The sequence below is a fragment of the Propithecus coquereli genome, unplaced genomic scaffold (assembly GCF_000956105.1).
Source record: "Propithecus coquereli isolate 6110/MARCELLA unplaced genomic scaffold, Pcoq_1.0 Scaffold154, whole genome shotgun sequence".
NCBI classification, from domain to species: domain Eukaryota; kingdom Metazoa; phylum Chordata; class Mammalia; order Primates; family Indriidae; genus Propithecus; species Propithecus coquereli.
Window position 1 is genome coordinate 2,845,726 of NW_012139858.1, and position 16,226 is coordinate 2,861,951.

The 16,226-nt window shown below is 45.6% G+C and overlaps 1 protein-coding gene across 1 annotated transcript in view; it reads right to left on the reverse strand.

Annotated features, from left to right (window-relative positions):
• The window catches only part of PDZD2 (PDZ domain containing 2), a 271,445-nt gene that overhangs the window by 80,279 nt on the left and 174,940 nt on the right, over nt 1-16,226 (reverse strand). Inside the window, exons 5-7 of the mRNA XM_012640510.1 lie at nt 10,298-10,440; nt 6,821-6,953; nt 1,462-1,617 (exon numbers count right to left, since the gene is read on the reverse strand). Of these exons, the coding sequence (XP_012495964.1) occupies nt 1,462-1,617; nt 6,821-6,953; nt 10,298-10,440 (432 nt within the window). The remainder of the gene's footprint in view (nt 1-1,461; nt 1,618-6,820; nt 6,954-10,297; nt 10,441-16,226) is intronic.

Here is a 16,226-nt window from a genome sequence, read left to right on the forward strand (position 1 = left end):
ATATAAGTAAGAGGTCACTTATTAGAGCAGTATTTAGTATAAACAGTTCCCAAGCAATTAAATGATTCCTTGGAGTTTTTTGCAAGAGAATATGACTTATTTTTTTTTTTAAAGTATGTGACTGTCACCTCTGCACAAAGAGCTGTTGTGCTACATCAACAGCTTAGGGGATTTATCAGAGGGGGTGCAGATGTGCCAAGAGTTTTCCTCTCTGTAAGACCCTGAGCTTCCTCTGGGTTTCCACTGAAAACTGGCTGAGATGTCCCGGGTCACAATTGCTGAGCAGCAGGATCCTGTTCACAGCAGGGCCCTGCAGACTGCAAGCGTGGGAGGGGACTCCACAGGCTGGAGTCAGGCTGGGCAGCTGCTAGCAAAAGCCGTCTGGTTAGAAAAGATCAGAGTGCTGGAGTGGAGCTGGAGTTGAGAACTCTGCTGGTGGGACAGCTGCATCATTCCCCTTCTTGTCCCAGGGAAAACAAGGGGCAGAGGGTAACCGCTGTGCCAACACAGAGCACAGAGTTCTTTAACGACCATCTTTCAGAAGATTGTTATAATAAATATTAAAGCCTACACAACCTGCACAACCATACTTGGTGACTCTGAATCTCTAGGAAACAAAGGGAAAGAGGAAAAGTAACATTTTTTTTTCTCAAAGTAATGTAGCATATTGTGGTAAATATGACATGAATTTTTTGTCTTCTAAGGCCTTATTATAAGCAGAACTATTTTTCCAACACTCACCCACTGCTGCCTAGGTTCAGTGTTGGTGGGAAAGACTAAGGGGTTCCAAACGGCAGAACAAAGGTGCCCTCTCCATAGCTGTTTGGATAGGGAACAAGGGCTAACGATAGTACACTAAAAATGACACGTCTTTCAGATCTGGGATACAAGGAGGGGACCAGAGAGCCACACAGCAACCAGTTAACCAAAAGCCCTCTGGCTCTGTGTGTGCCGGGCAGCACGACAGCAGACAGTCAAGTTCCTGCTTAAGGAAGAGCTATGAGCCATGCGGGGAGTCCTGGTTTGATGAAACTTGGAAGACATATTCCACACAACTTTGCCTGAGTGGTTTTGTGTTATTTTAACATTTCACTTTCAACTAGAAATCTCTCAGTCTAAGTTTAAAGTCACTAATAGTATTTTTCAAATGCATTATCAACATGTACCAACAAAATCCTTGTATATACTATAGGGCATCCTGGAAATTGATACACACTCAGAACTCAATACCCAATTGCTTTCTTATCTTGTTTACAGTTTCAATTTTTTTTCTTAAAAGCATCACCATCACAGATTTTTTTCCAGAAGATTCTGAGAAAAACATAAATAGAATGTGCTGTGGTCCTCTCCCATCCTGGTCTCTATCATACTGTCTTGAGTATTTATCCTCTGATCTTGCCACTCACGTCTTCAAGTAAAGACAATTCCAGCAGACAGCCTGGGAACCCAGAGCACACTTACTGCTCCCTGGAGGGAAGACGAGCCGGTTCCTACATCCTCTTCTCCGTCTGGCTCCTGGTCCTCATTGTCGGTCCAAGAGGACACGTCCTCTATGGAGCTGGTCAGCTCGGGCAAACTCTTAGATGTTAACCTGAGGAGTTCCTCTGCAGAGGTTTCCTGTGGGGACACAATTAAAGGCCCATCACGAATTATCCCATGGCACAGCCAGTTCTTGAAGCCAACCTGGCAGCGTCAGGCTACGTGCTCCCGGTCCAAACACCGTCTGGACCATATGCTCTGCATTGGCAAGGTTACCTCAAATGTCATGGGTGTGGGCCCAATTTAAGCACAAACCATTTTTTCCCCCTTAAAAGTGTGCGTTTCTTAAGTCACTGTTTCTTTGGGCGATCCATTCTTCCCAAACTTAAGATCCTTCAGCGGCTTCCTGTCTTGCTTTCAGGATACAATCTAAACTCCCTCAACGGCAGACCAGATGCGTCTTAGAAATTTGGCCTTTGCCTAGCTCTTCAAACTCACCCCACTCCATTCTCCCCTCCAACCTACACCCTCCGTTCAAGTCCTGTTGCCATCCCAACCCTCTGGGCTCTCCTTTGCCCACTGCCTTTTCCACCAGCAGCAGCTCCCTCTGCTGAGATCATCCTTGTTTCACGATGGAGGCCTCGCTGGGCAAAGCTTAAGCAGCCTGTCCTGAAAGCCCTCCTGGGTCATCTCAGGAGGTGTTCCATTTGCCCTCCCTTTCTTCTCTAATGTCCTTGACCATGGCTTTTATCTCCTCGCAATGACTTGTCTATCTCCCCTGCTTGTCTGAAAGTTCCTCCAACTGAACACCATTTCTACTCCTTGTCGTGTCCCCAGGCCTACCCCAGAGCCCAAATATCCTGTCTCCCCCCTCCCACTAGCGTATGCTCATTAGAAAGAGATTAGGTTGTTAGTTGAATCAAAATGCCAAAGTGGAGACTGATAATGTCTTTTCAATGAAAGTGGCCCTTGATCAACTTTTAAAGGTCAACAAAAATACACGCAATCAGACTCCATTTAGATTACATGGTAAAGGGGGCTACATTAACACAGCCCTTTGTTCTTATGTACAGTTAAGGCCAGAGTAGGTTGTGGGGTGCAGGTGAGATTATTTAGACCTCCTGACAGTCCCGACTGTGAAATGCCACAGCACATGAGGCCAGGGGCCAGAGAGGGGGTCAGGGCTGCAGAGCTGATCCAAGGTCAGTAAAAAGAGAAACCTGTTCTCTCTTCATTCTCCCACATCAACCACTTCTACGAGGAGGGAAACACATAGATAGTTTTGATCATCATGTTGCTTGAGGATTGATAGAAAAGTGGACCAAAAAATGACCCATCTTAAACAACAGATGTCACTAAATATTAGTGGGATGGCATCCAAGGACAATGACGGTTGTTACTAGTTTGATGCTGGTTTCACCTTCAAGGTACCTGAAGATAATTCATTTTAGGCCAGTAATTATGAATAGTATACTGTTAGTCCTTACCTAAGAAAAGGAAGAAGGGGTTATTAAAAACAAAGTGAGTTCAGTCCTCTTCTGTGATGTCAACTCTGCTAGACTATTAACAGAAAAGGAGTCAAAAAAGAAACAAAACAAAGATTCCAACTGGTGAGTATATTGCACAGCAGCTACAGGACAGACTGCTTCAGCGTCATTACAAATGGTGCTGTAGAAATGGACTTCCTGGTGTGGAAAGATTCTTACAGCATGCTTGCTACTCAGTGAAAAAGCAGGTTAAAATAGTATATATTAACCATGATATTAATAATGTATGTAACAATAAACTAGATGTAATACTGTGTGATAACCATAAAGGCAGGCATTGCTGCCAGGCGCGCTAGGACCCGCTGCACTGCACAGGGCCCTTTATGATCTCGTGCAATCTCCCTAACATCCTCATGAGGTAGCTGCTGATTCTCATTGCACAGATACGAAAATGAAGATTTAGGGAGATGTAACAGGTTGCCGAGGACACACAGCTGTTAAAGGGCTGTGCTGGCACTGAGGGACTGCCTCAAGGGGTGTACTCTATCTCCTTGTGTTTGATTCCATTTAAAAGAAAACGTGTGTGCATGTTGTAGGCACGTGCACACACACACGTTCCCAGCTGGAAGGACACACCAGTTAACGGATAGTACTATTGGTGGTATTACGAAAACGTCATCTTCTTTTTCAACCCTCTGTATTTTTTGTGGATTGTCTACATTAGATATAATAAATACATACTTCTTGTTAATAAAAACCAAGTGTGAAAAAAAAAAAGTAAGCAAGAAGCTCTGTCTTGCTTCTAGGAATAGAATAATTTGGATATTCTTAGTTCATTCATTCAACAAAAGCTTTCTAAGCTCCTACTACATAAGTAAACAACATACTTGTGTGGAAACAGGACACATCTCTCTGCAAGAAAGTAACTGCTCTAGTTCTAAAACAATGCCTTAAAGTTTGTGACAAGGTGACTGTTATCTATGATAACAAAATTTATGTTTTTATTAATCTTCATATTCAGCAACTCAAAAGCTCCCTCCACCCTTCCAAATATGAAGGCAGCAACAAAGCCTGTGGACTATTTGTTTTGTTGGATAAAGAGGAAGAAAAGATGTCAGGTGCCTAAACATGGATGCCGCTTTTTTACCCTCCATGGATAAGCACCCCGCATGGTATAGATGAAGTTCAGGAAAAACGGCGGTGCTGTAGCAGCTTATTTCCGGGCTGTAAACGGAGCATGGTGGGCAAAAGTGAAAGGTGTCACTGCTCTGAGGTCCAGGTCAGCTCAGGACCGCAGCTCAGTACAGATGCCCAAGAGCTGGTGGACTGAGAACTTGAACGGACGCCCATTCTTTGGTTCTAGGATGCTGCTAGCCCCACAAGGACCCCAGCAAATGTCCCAAAAAGTCAAAGCCTCTGGCAGGAACACATTCTCTTTTTCTAATACCGCTGGCTCTGGTGTCCTTCACATCTCATTTGCATAAAGGGCAGCTTGGTGCAGCTGCAGATGTGGAGTCCAGTGGACTCAGGATAAAACCTGCTTCTGACGCCCACTGCCGTGTGACCTCAGGGCAGGTAAGTAGCCATTCACATTTTAATTCCATTCTTTGAATAAAAAGAACTAATACCTGTCTCAGGGGATTTTTAAAGAATTAAATGAGGTAACTGGTAAAAAAGCACATGGTGGGCACCTGACTGGCACATGTCGTGCTCTTTCTTCCATCAAGGAGTGTGAGACCAGCGAGCAGCCACCATCCAGGAACTGGTTTTCCAAGTCCTGTGTGTGCCCCTCGATCATTTGCTTTTTTGTTTTTATCTGTGTTTTGTGATTTTTTGGGTGTATGTTTGTGGATGATGGCTTGACATAGAAAACTGTCCCCTTCACCACCTTCCAAACTAGCAGGAGAAAGAAGTCTGCATAGAAAGGAAGGTTTGGTGGCACGAGTATAATTCCTGTGCAGAAACCTGCGTTCCTCAGCCACAGACCGTGGGGAGGTGGGCTGTGCACACAAAACGAGCATTCTCTGCCAACACGTGCCTCTGTGTGTGTGTGTGGGACCTGATGATGCTTTCAAGCTCCTGATGCCGCTGGCAAACAGAGGCATTTGTTTCTCCTTCTCTTGCAGCATTCCCCTCCTTGTGGAATCTGCCAGCTGACAGAGAAAATCCCAGGGTTTGCTCTCCTTCCCAAGCCCTGTGAGGGGACGCAGATGGCCCACAGGCAGATACTCTGGGTGAAGATGGGTATGGTGCTCTCGGGACTCAAGAGAAGTCCCCGGGGAGCCCCTTGGTATCTCTGGGAGGGGTGGAAAGGACCAATGAATGGAAAATGGCTCAACGCCTGCCTCCAGGGACTCAGACGGCCACTCTTCTTACCAAGTTTGCAGCAAGGCTCTGCAATATTCTTTCTGGAGGCCTGAGAGTCTAGGTGAAGGGTTTGGGGTAAAAGGTACAAAGAGAGGAAAGCAGATTTTTCAGATAGCTCAAAATGTTCTTCTAATCTATTTGTTAAACACTGCAAAAACTGGCAATAGTTCTTGCAATCTAAGAGGGAAAATACATAAAAACCTACAGACATCGGGTTCAAAACAGCAGGGATAGTGACAAAGAATCCCCCATACCGGCGAAAGTGTCACGCTGCAAAGGGCTAAGTCTGGTGCGGCCTCACCCCCCATCCTTCGAGACCAGGATTGGAACGAAGCCTTCACTAGCCCCCAGTCACACGGACTCTTTCCTAGTGTCCTCGACAGTGCAAGACAACGGCTCCGACACAAGGGAGGTCCACGCCTCCTCCTCACCACAGCTGTGGAGCCCTGTGGCCTTAAAGAAAGCAGATGCCAGGGCCCGGAACACGGGCTCTGTGTTGACACACTCTGGGGGGGAGGGTGAAAGAAGCCCCCACCTGGGGCCTTTGGACCTTGTGAAGGGAGAACCGTGAAGAAGAGGCAGCCGCGAGACAGGGGATGGACATGGGGCTGGGCGCTAAGGGCCCGGGTCCTGGCACTGATGACAGCATGGTGGCCTCTGCCAGAGAGTAGCCGGCCGTGGAAGCTCTGCCTCACTGTCTCGTTTGTAAAACTGGGGAGGAAGAGAGGCAGGATGGTAGCTGGACAAGCAGGATTCACGAGGCTTCCTCCAGCCCCAACACTCGGGGCCTGCGGCCTACCCGTGCAGCCCTGCGCCCCTCTCTCCCACTGCCCTGCTGTCTAGACTTTAACATCTCCTCTCAGTTTCTCCTGGGACAGCTGCTGTCTCCACATTGTCCTCCCTTCCACCCTACCATTTTTACTTCTCCTTAGTCCTATTATTTCTTTTCTAACCCCTAACATATATCTATAAAGACTCTTAAAGGGGCCAGGCGAGGTGGCTCACACCTGTAATCCCAGCACTTTGGGAGGCCAAGGCGGGAGGATTGCTTGAGGCCAGGAGTCCAAGACCAGTCTGGGCAACATAGGGAGAGCTGTCTCTACAAAAAATTTAAAAAGTAGCTGGATGTGGTGGTGCACACTGGTAGTCCTAGCTACTCGGGAGGCTGAGGCAGAAGGATTGCTTGAGCCCAGGGGGTCAAGGCTGCAGTGAATTATGATAGGACCACTGCACACTAGACTAGGCAATAGAGTGAGACCCTGTCTCTAAAAAAAAAAAAAAAAAAAACTCTTAAAGGAAAGCAATTTAAATGCACTTTGGCTAAGGGCCTCCATGTGGCCTTGTCCTATAGAATCAAGGCTGCTGAAATGGCCCAAAGTAAATGTGCAGGTGCACACACATCTCTGTGTGGCATGGGGTTGGGGGTCTCAAATCCAAATTCACCACCACCTTTACGAACATTAAAACACAAAACAAAAACGACCTACCTTGCTGGCCACCACCAGCTGCACCATCCCAGTAGCTGAGCGCAGAATGGCCACAGCTTCCTCGTGGGAGAGCCCGACCAGTAAGTGACCATTGATCACCAGCAGCTCATCTCCTAAGGACAATCTGCCATCCCTGAGGAAATGGAGATGGGAAAAGAATCCCTTGTCAGGACATTCTGGGCCCGAGAAGGGACATTTTCCTGGAGCTAGGGAGGTCATGAGAAGGGACAGATAAAATCGGGCTAAAGAGGAAGCAGTGACAACCAGAGACAGTTTGGGATAGGACTGCTTTATCTTTTGTGTCCAGACTCCCACTACAGGAGTGGAAGGCTCACGATTTCAGGTGGTGGCTTAGTAATAAGCACGTTCTTATGTTACACCATATCCAGCATCGGTGTCAGTGAAACTCCTATCCAGGTGGAGGTGTGACAGAGAAACCAAGACCCCCAGGTTTTTGGAGAGTCAAGACATTGTTTTATTAATCCTACCTGCCATCCTGCCCGATGACCAAGTCATCAACACAGGACCGAGCCATGAGCTAAGTTCAGACAGAGCAAAGGCATCCTAAGCCCACGAGCAATCCTTTCCTAGCCCACTGCCCCTTCCCGGGTGACATGACCCTGACCAGATCTCCTCTGAGGCACCTGTGATTCACGCTACCCTACGTGTGTCTGTACCCCCAACAGAGTTACAGGACCTTGAGGATAAAGTCTCCTGGTACCTTTTACATCCTTGGGTCCCTACAGCCAAGCTTTGGAAGCAGACTGATGAATTAAAAAAAACAAACAAAAAAACCCAAATTAAACTGCCTAATTGGCTGTTGTTGTAGGTACCAGACCTGCACTACAAACATGATTACACAAACATTTTCTGTTTCTTCATTTCTCTTAAATTCAATTATGGCTGATTCTGAGCTTCCTTCCCACTGGGCTGGCGGGAGACTCAGCCATCGGTGGGACTGTCCCTGCTAGGGTGGGTCAGGGCTCTGGGTGGTACCTGTGCCAGAGCACCAGGCCCCTTCAATCATGGCAGGTCAACAGTCCTGTGAGTTCCAACAAAGCCTCCAGTGGTCTGGTCTCCCATAATCCCAAAGGAGCCAGAGATTGCTAAATATGGGATAGGAAATCTGAGGAGGTGGAGGGACCCTGATCCTAGGGTTCCATCATACCTTGTAAGGGCTTCGATTCAGCACCCAGAGTGCTGCCATGGAGCCCATGCCTGTCTCCAACACGCCACGCTTCACCAACTCTGTCTCTCCCCAATCTATAGACTCTTTCCCTTACCTTCTTTCAATGAATCAACTCCTTTCTCTCCTTCCATCCTTACTCACCTTCAACAGCTTGTCTCTTATTCTCTCTTTCGTTTAGGGCATGCATGATAATCTTTTCTATGAATATAGGTTTCCTTTTTCTTTTTTTAAAATTCTACCACAGGTTTCTCAGAATGAATTTAGGTTTTAACAGATGACAGGAGACACCAGAGATTTCTGAAAGCCTCTGCTTTCTGTCCTTCAAAAATCTCTGAAGCAGAAAAATGCTAAGGGCCCTGCTAATTGCTTGGAATGGTGAGAGAAGGGAGATGTTCCTCATGGGAGGAGAGGGATTCAGAAATAAAGAATTCAATGGTTCTGGCCAGTGTCCCTGGGTTTACCTCTCCACAACACCATCAAAACAATCTCCCTCCCTCTTTCTATTTCCCTCTGTAATTCCATTTGTCTCATCTCTCTATTAACTAGAATGCCCCTACTTGTGACTCATACACACCAGAGGCCAAGAGACACACACACAACTCCAGGCTCAGAATGACAAACAAAATGATGAGACCCACTAGAAATGGCTCAGATGGAAAACAGACAAGAACAGTTCTATGTAAGCTTGTCTCTGGGCACAGGAACTTCCTAATTGCCAACTTGCCAAACACAGACTAGAACCTGAGACCTGTGATTAATGGGAAAATAGCTACCTGACAGGAGTTCCTTAAAGCATATATCATTTGGGAAGTTTAATAATGCTCTTCTGGGTAAAAACCACCTAAGGTCTTAATCCTTCAACAATTACTGCCATCCAGATAACTGACAATTGCAGTTAATCTTATCTCTACTTTAGTTGTTAACATCCTAAAGACTCTGCTAGCCTGTGCCCTGGTCCTCTTGGTTTTCCATTCTTCAGACTAAACACCTCCAGCTCCTTCAACTATACCTCGTAAGACATGCATTTGAATCTCCTGTCAGTCTTGGCTAATACTGCTCTGGTTTGCCATATCCTCCTTAGAATCAGGGTGCCCGGAACTGAACACCAAATTCCAGACTAGAAAAAAGATGATCACCTCCTTCCATCAGTGAAACTGTCCCTTTATATACCTACTACATGTGTGTGTGCATGCAACATACGTACATGCCTCACCATGCCTTGCAAATAGTAGACACCCTATGTACGTGGAAGCAATTAGCTAGCAGGCAAGAGCATGCCTGACATTTTGGGATAGTTACATCCTTCATACTCAAAATAAACAATGGTTTTTACACAGACTCTAGCTAAACACTCTCTACTTCAGACCATTATGTGAATTAAAAAAGTTTTGAAGTATGAATTGCTTTCAAGGCCGGGCGCGGTGGCTCACGCCTGTAATTCTAGCACTCTGGGAGGCCGAGGCGGGCGGATTGTTTGAGCTCAGGAGTTCGAAACCAGCCTGAGCAAGAGCGAGACCCCGTCTCTACTAAAAATAGAAAGAAATTAATTGGACAACTAAAAATATATAGAAAAAATTAGCCGGGCATGGTGGCACATGCCTGTAGTCCCAGCTACTCTGGAGGCTGAGGCAGAAGGATTGCTTGAGCCCAGGAGTTTGAGGTTGCTGTGAGCTAGGATGACGCCACGGCACTCTAGCCCGAGCAACACAGTGAGACTCTGTCTCAAAAAAAAAAAAATGAATTGCTTTCAGATCACAAGGAGAAAAATTCACATTCACTTTCTTTCCCTTCCACATCTGCATGACATGTCTCTAAGTGTGTGTGAAATCCTGTGGCACCTGACAAGTGAAGCCCCAGTGCATGAACTGTGGTCACACTTAAAACCGATCACCTTCCCCAGTTATCAGTCAAGTCTTAACGGGAGTTAAGATGTCAGGAATGTGGTGTTCTGTTCAGCAGCATATTCAATAAGTAACTTTGTGTTGCTTTAGTACCAGTATCCCAAAAGGTAGATATGTAACATTCACTTAGAACTAAAAGTAGACTAGAAAGAGATTCAATCTCTCTTTCATGGTTTGGAAGATCCTGGAATATCTTCTGCAATTAGCCACTTCCTGTGCTCAGAGATGTGTTTAATTAGAACCGCCCCCACCTGGCTTCCTTCTGGGCTCCACCATAATCGTTATGAACTGTAATTACCAGGGCTTTGACCAAGTGGAAGAATACTACACCCAGGGAAAGGTAGGGGAGGACAAGAGGCAGAGAGGTGGGGAGAGTTATCTAGTCACCTGTGAGCGGCACCTCCTTCCTTCACTTGAGTGACAACGATAGCGTGAGGTGAGCGCTTTGATCCTCGGCCTCCACTAACCTGAATTCCCAGCCCATCCGATTCTTTGAGCAGCTCCATCTTCCATATCCGGCCAACTTCCTCCTTGGAAGAAAAAGTGAGCACACCGTGAAAGATACTGACAGACACGCGGCATTAACACGGGAGAGCGGAGCTGTCATGTCAGGCGGAATATCCATCACTTGTCAACAGACATCACAGAAGAAAAAAAAATTCGGTGGATTGGAACAAAATCTCTGGCTGGCAGTGCTGTCCGACAGAACCTTCTGTGATAACAGAAATGTCCTATATTCGTGCCATCCAATATAGAGCCACTGGCCACAGGTGGCTGTTGAGTGCTTGAAATGTGGCTAGTGGTAACTGGGGAACTGAATTTTTAATTTCATTGAAACGTAATGAAATTCAAATAGCCGTTTGTGGCTAGCGGCTATGATACTGGACAGCACAGCACAGCAAGCGTGATTGCGGAATTTCCTGACCAGGGTCCTAGGAGGTGAAGCTTATTCAGCCTGAATCTCAGATGTCACTGTGTATGTAAACACTGGCTGTGTCTGGGTTCTTTTTACTTCTGCACAAGTAACAATTAATACAGGAAGATGAAAGGAAGATAGCTCAGGTCTTGGTGCCAGGAGACTTCAACTAGTTTGAACCCAGGTCTGCCACATATAACTTATGAAAGTCACTTCACCTAATGCCCTAAAATCTCAGCTTCCTTGCCTCTAAAGTGGGAATAATTATTAATACTTCCAGGTTTGCTATTAGGATTAAATGAGGTATATTTATGGAAACAAGCAGTAGTAGCAAAACAACAACTAGAAGATACATAATAAATGTTGATGATAGGTAACCATATACTACTTATATATACATATGTATGCACATAAATGTTAAAAAAACATCATATTGAATTGAATCTCAAACTTCCTTCAAACATACAAATGAGACCTTTGGTAGGAGAAACCAAAACAGAAAATTAATTGATAAATTTGATACGAACTGCTACAGACACATGCTCTTTAAATACGTTAACAAATGCTTCCAATGCTATCAAAACCTTCCCTTTAAAAAAAAATCTAATAAATGTCTCTAAGCCATCTGATTGCCGGTAGCCTTTCTGCTTTGGTTCATCCTCTACTTGTCTCCCTATTTCCCTCCAAGGACACGAACATATGCTCACTGCAAAATTGTTGAGCTCTCTCAGTTACTTAGCTGTTCAGAGAAATGAAAGCAAAACCTTCAAAAGTGATTTATTTGGGACTCTTACTTTAGGCTCACCCTTGTAGTTCTTTTTAGCCCTAGATATATAGGCATGGGTCATAATACATTCCTCAACACGTAAACAAAATCCATCTGCTTTTCACATCCATCATGAAAGTCCAATGGAACCATCAAGGTCCAACATGGACAAAGGCATCATCCCCCTAGAAATAGGCAACCTGCCCATTCCAGCTGCTTGCAAAGGAGGAAGAATGTGAAGCATTTAGAAAATCTGAATTACACACTGTCAGAAACTAAAATGAAACTTTATGCAATAGTAAAAAAACCAGATGTTGAATAGTCACTGATGTGCAGCAAGAAAAATGTCTGGGGAAATTATTACCAGACAGAGACCTGTTGGATCCTATACTTTCTTTAGCGCAGCACTGCTTGGTGGGGCACCACCATTCCACGAAGTGGTGCCAACCGTCTCCTCCACCCGCTGACCACAGACAAATGGAGCCTGTCTGGCCAAATGTAACTTCAGAAGTCACTGGCTTACCACAGTAGTTCATGAACTTGTCAACGATCCCTATTTCATCCAATCACTTCACTTTGGACTCCACAGTTTTTGGTTTGCTGCCTCTGACCTCTGGAACACCTTTCTCTTCCCCATTCAGAAACATCTTCCCTGGCCTTCAAAGTCTCTCATTGCTCTACCACTTCCAAAAAGCCATCCTTGAGAATCAGTATGATTGCCAAGGTAGCAGCTTCCAATGCTTCCACTACATGAGACCCTAGCAGATACCACTGGAAAGAACAAATTCAGGGATGTGCCAATCAGCTGTTGTCCTGGCTTACTGGGCCCTCTGACACCAGCACCAGGACAGCCCTGTGGCTGCTTCCCTGCGCCTCCCAGTGCAATTGAGGGCAGGATGGTGGCTTGTTTTTTCCACAGAACATATGCCATGGCTCCTGGGGTTTAGAAGAGGAGAGACAGTATTTCTCCCTCCCCCAGTACAGACAAGCTGTGGACCTCTTTCCAAGAGCAACACACCATTATTATTGGTTTCAGCCCAAATTGGTAGAAACCTATCCACCCCCCTTACAGTTTACACTATCATTCTTTTCCCACTTCCCCCTCCTCTTTGTTAAACAGAACACGTTTAAGTATGGTTAACAGAGGGTCTAACAATAGTAGATACATACATTTCTAATGTCAAATACTTTTAGAAGTAGGATTTGTGACAAGAAACATGCAAAACTATGTTCATGGGGATGGAATAATGGCCTGCATGTATACTCTGACAGGAGAGTTAGAGACAGTTTTCACCAGGAGCACTTGCATACCCACTCCACACACCTGCCCCTGCCCAGTACACACAGTTAGTTAAAAACAAACAAAACACATATCTAATAAAAATGGCTTCAGAGGGTAGAAATGACCAATCTGTAATATAGCCTCTCAACTATGCTAGTCAAGAAACAGATCTTCTGGTTCCCTTTTATCCAATAACATGATTTTTTTCATAATTGAAAGTAGGAACTATAAGGGGAGTGTTCAAAGAAATCAATGCAAGTTTCCTTGCGTTGGAATTTCTTGATCAGCTAATGAAGGAGTTCAGACGAATATAAAGGAAGACATGAGCAGCAAGAGGCAAACGTTATCAGTTTCAATTGTACAACTGTCAGTACTAAATTGAGCTACCTATAGCTAAAGCAATGCTCAGTTAGAAATAAAATCAGTTTCTAACACGTATTAGGCTAAAGCTGGTACTGGCCAAAAACCAACAGGCCAACTTAAATGTAACAATATTAAGGATATTTCCAACTGCCTCCATACAATTCCACCTGGGTATCTGACACATACCTCAATAAGGTCCAAACTGGACTCTTCCCTCTGCCACTCCTGGCTTTCCCATCTCAGTGGGAACAGCACCATCATCCACTTGTGTTAAAGATGATTCGCGAGCCAAAAACCCATGATTATCTTTGATTCCTATTTCATCTCCCACACCCAAAGCATGGGCAAGGTCTGTAGACTCCACGACCAAAATAACCCCACATCCATTGACTTCTGCTCATTCCCAACTCCTTCCCCTAAGGCACCAGCATCTTTAGCTTGGGTGACCACAATAGCCTCCTGTCAGGTCTCCTTTTTTATTCCTTACCTCCTACAATCCATTATTCCCCATTAGATATCCAGGGAAGACATTTAAGAAACATACGTCATGATGAATTCAGCTTAAGTCCTCCAATGGCTCCCCCACCAGCCTGAGAATAAGGTCCCAACTCCTGATGCCCATGAACCTCTGTAATCTACCCTGCCCACATCTGCCGAATCACCTGCTAGCGTTTGGTCTCTGCTCCTGGAACACTCTATCACTCCTGCTTTAGGGCCATTGCTTTTGCTGGTTCTTCCCTGGGAATATTCGGCCCCCAGATCCTGCAGGGCTGCCCTTTCCTGACACCCAGTCTTCAGCTTAAACATTACCTCTGCATGAGCTCTTCCTTCTGTGACACCCAATGTCAGCAAGCCCCTTGCCCATGACACTGCCCAGCCATCTGTCACTTCACCCTGTTTTATTTCATTTATAGCACTTGTCACCATGTGACACTGCGATTCATTTATTTGCTTATCTATTGTTTGTGGCCCCTTATATGCTATACACGCCATGGGACAGGAATCTCGTCTATTTTGTTTACCAACATGTTCTCTAGCGACTAGAATGGTGCCAAACACATGATAATGATATCGCATAAGTACCACTGAATTAACAAATACAGAACGTTTATCCACTAATCTTACGGTTCTTTGACAGCCACTGATCCTGACGGTAAGAGGCTTGCGCAGATGGGAGACCTGTATGTTTGCCAGTGTTCGACGTGTGGTCCCCAGTGCAGGTGTAGAGACTGAGTTCTGCAACAAGCCCTGTCTAGACGGATGGTTTGGACATTCGTTTCCTTTTACATTGCCTTAAAGGGCAACAAGACTTTGTCAGCCTATTGAGAAAAAGCCAAACCATGAAAAATTAGATGCTGTGGACTTCTGTACTAATGTTGTCAGAGCGTTACCCAAACTGTAAACTGCCAATTACTGTGTGAGTTCACACATGCATCTCTTCACTGAAGCCAATGAAGGGATTGGATTTATCTACCAAAACAGGGGCTGTACATTAAAGGGAGCTGTCTCACAGCATATAAAGGATCTTATTTCTGCTGGAACTGAAAATAAAATTTTACAATAGCATCTTTCCCCAAATGTTTGAAGACACGTAATCCAACTAGAATCTCACCACAGTAAATGTTCTGGTTCCCATTGCAAACCCTTTCTGAGATCGTTTGCTTACTCCTTCTTATTTAGAATAACTAGTGAAATGAAGAAATGTGTGACTGTAATGTCAGAGCTGAAAGTCCCTTAGTCATCAAGACCAAAATGCTCAGTTGAGAAAACTGAGCCCAGGTGAGAAAACAGAAGCCCAGAGAAAGGTCATGGCGGCCTGAAGGCCACGGGGCTGGGGATGGAAAAGCAGGGACTGGAACTTGGTGTCCCCTCTCCCAGGGCCTGGTGCTCTCAGGTGCCTTCATTGGTAAATATCTACAGAGCACCTACAGGTGCAAGGCTCTGAGCTAGGACTGGTGACAGAAAGACAAAAAAGGCCCTGCCCTTAAAGTCTCCTGGGGGCACAGCAAACCAAATGGTAACTGGATTACGTGGTGTCCGTGCTCTGATGAAGACGAGCAGCAAGAACTGCAGGAGCCCAGAGAAGAGACATCTAACAACGCAGCAGGTGGCAGGAACGTCACACAAGCCTCCTAGAGGAGGGTGTCAGGTGCTTAGTCCCCAGGGAAGGGTGGATGCTAAGCTACAAAGGAAAGGGGAGAAGAAACCGGGTGGTGAGAGCAGCATCCATAAAGGCTCAGAGACAAGAACGAAGATGGCCTTTGAGAAAATCTGCAGCAAGTTCAGCCCAAATCGGAGGAAGAAAGCCATGAGACACTGGGCGTCTTGGATAGCTTCAGGACGGGCTGGTGGCCAGAAAGATCAAGCCATGAGCAGCTTGGAACTTCCAGCCTCATCTCCGTCTTGCAGGGAGGGGAGAAGAGCTGGAGTTTGAGTTAATAACCAATCATGAATAAAGCATGAAGCCTCCATAAAAATCCTTGAAGTATGGGAATGCATCCACACACATCAGGAGGGTGATATACACCCCCCAACTCCATGGGGACCCTTCTGGACCTTGCCCTATGCACCCCTCCATCTGCATTCTTTATTATATAATAAACTGGTAAAGGTGGAAAAAGAAAAAAAAGAAAGCAGTGAGATAGGGGCAGAAAGTTAAGCAGGGATCAGATAATGAAGAGCCTCAAATGACAAGCCAAGGTGTTTGTATGTTCCACTGAAGGCAAAGTGGACGCACCCACAGAGTTTAAGCTATAGTGCAAGCATGTGTGTGTGTACGTGTGCACACGGTGTGCACGAACGTGCATGCGCACTCGTGAGTGATGCAATTTGCTCTTCACAAAGGTCTTCTGTTTGCAGTGGGGGCAGTGGATGAATGGGACGGGAGTAGTGCTGTGAGACAGGTAGGGAAGTACCATGACAGCCCAGGAGAGAAGCAAAAGCAGCCTGGCCCTGACCTGAAGTTGTAGGAGTAGAGAAAAGAGAGGTG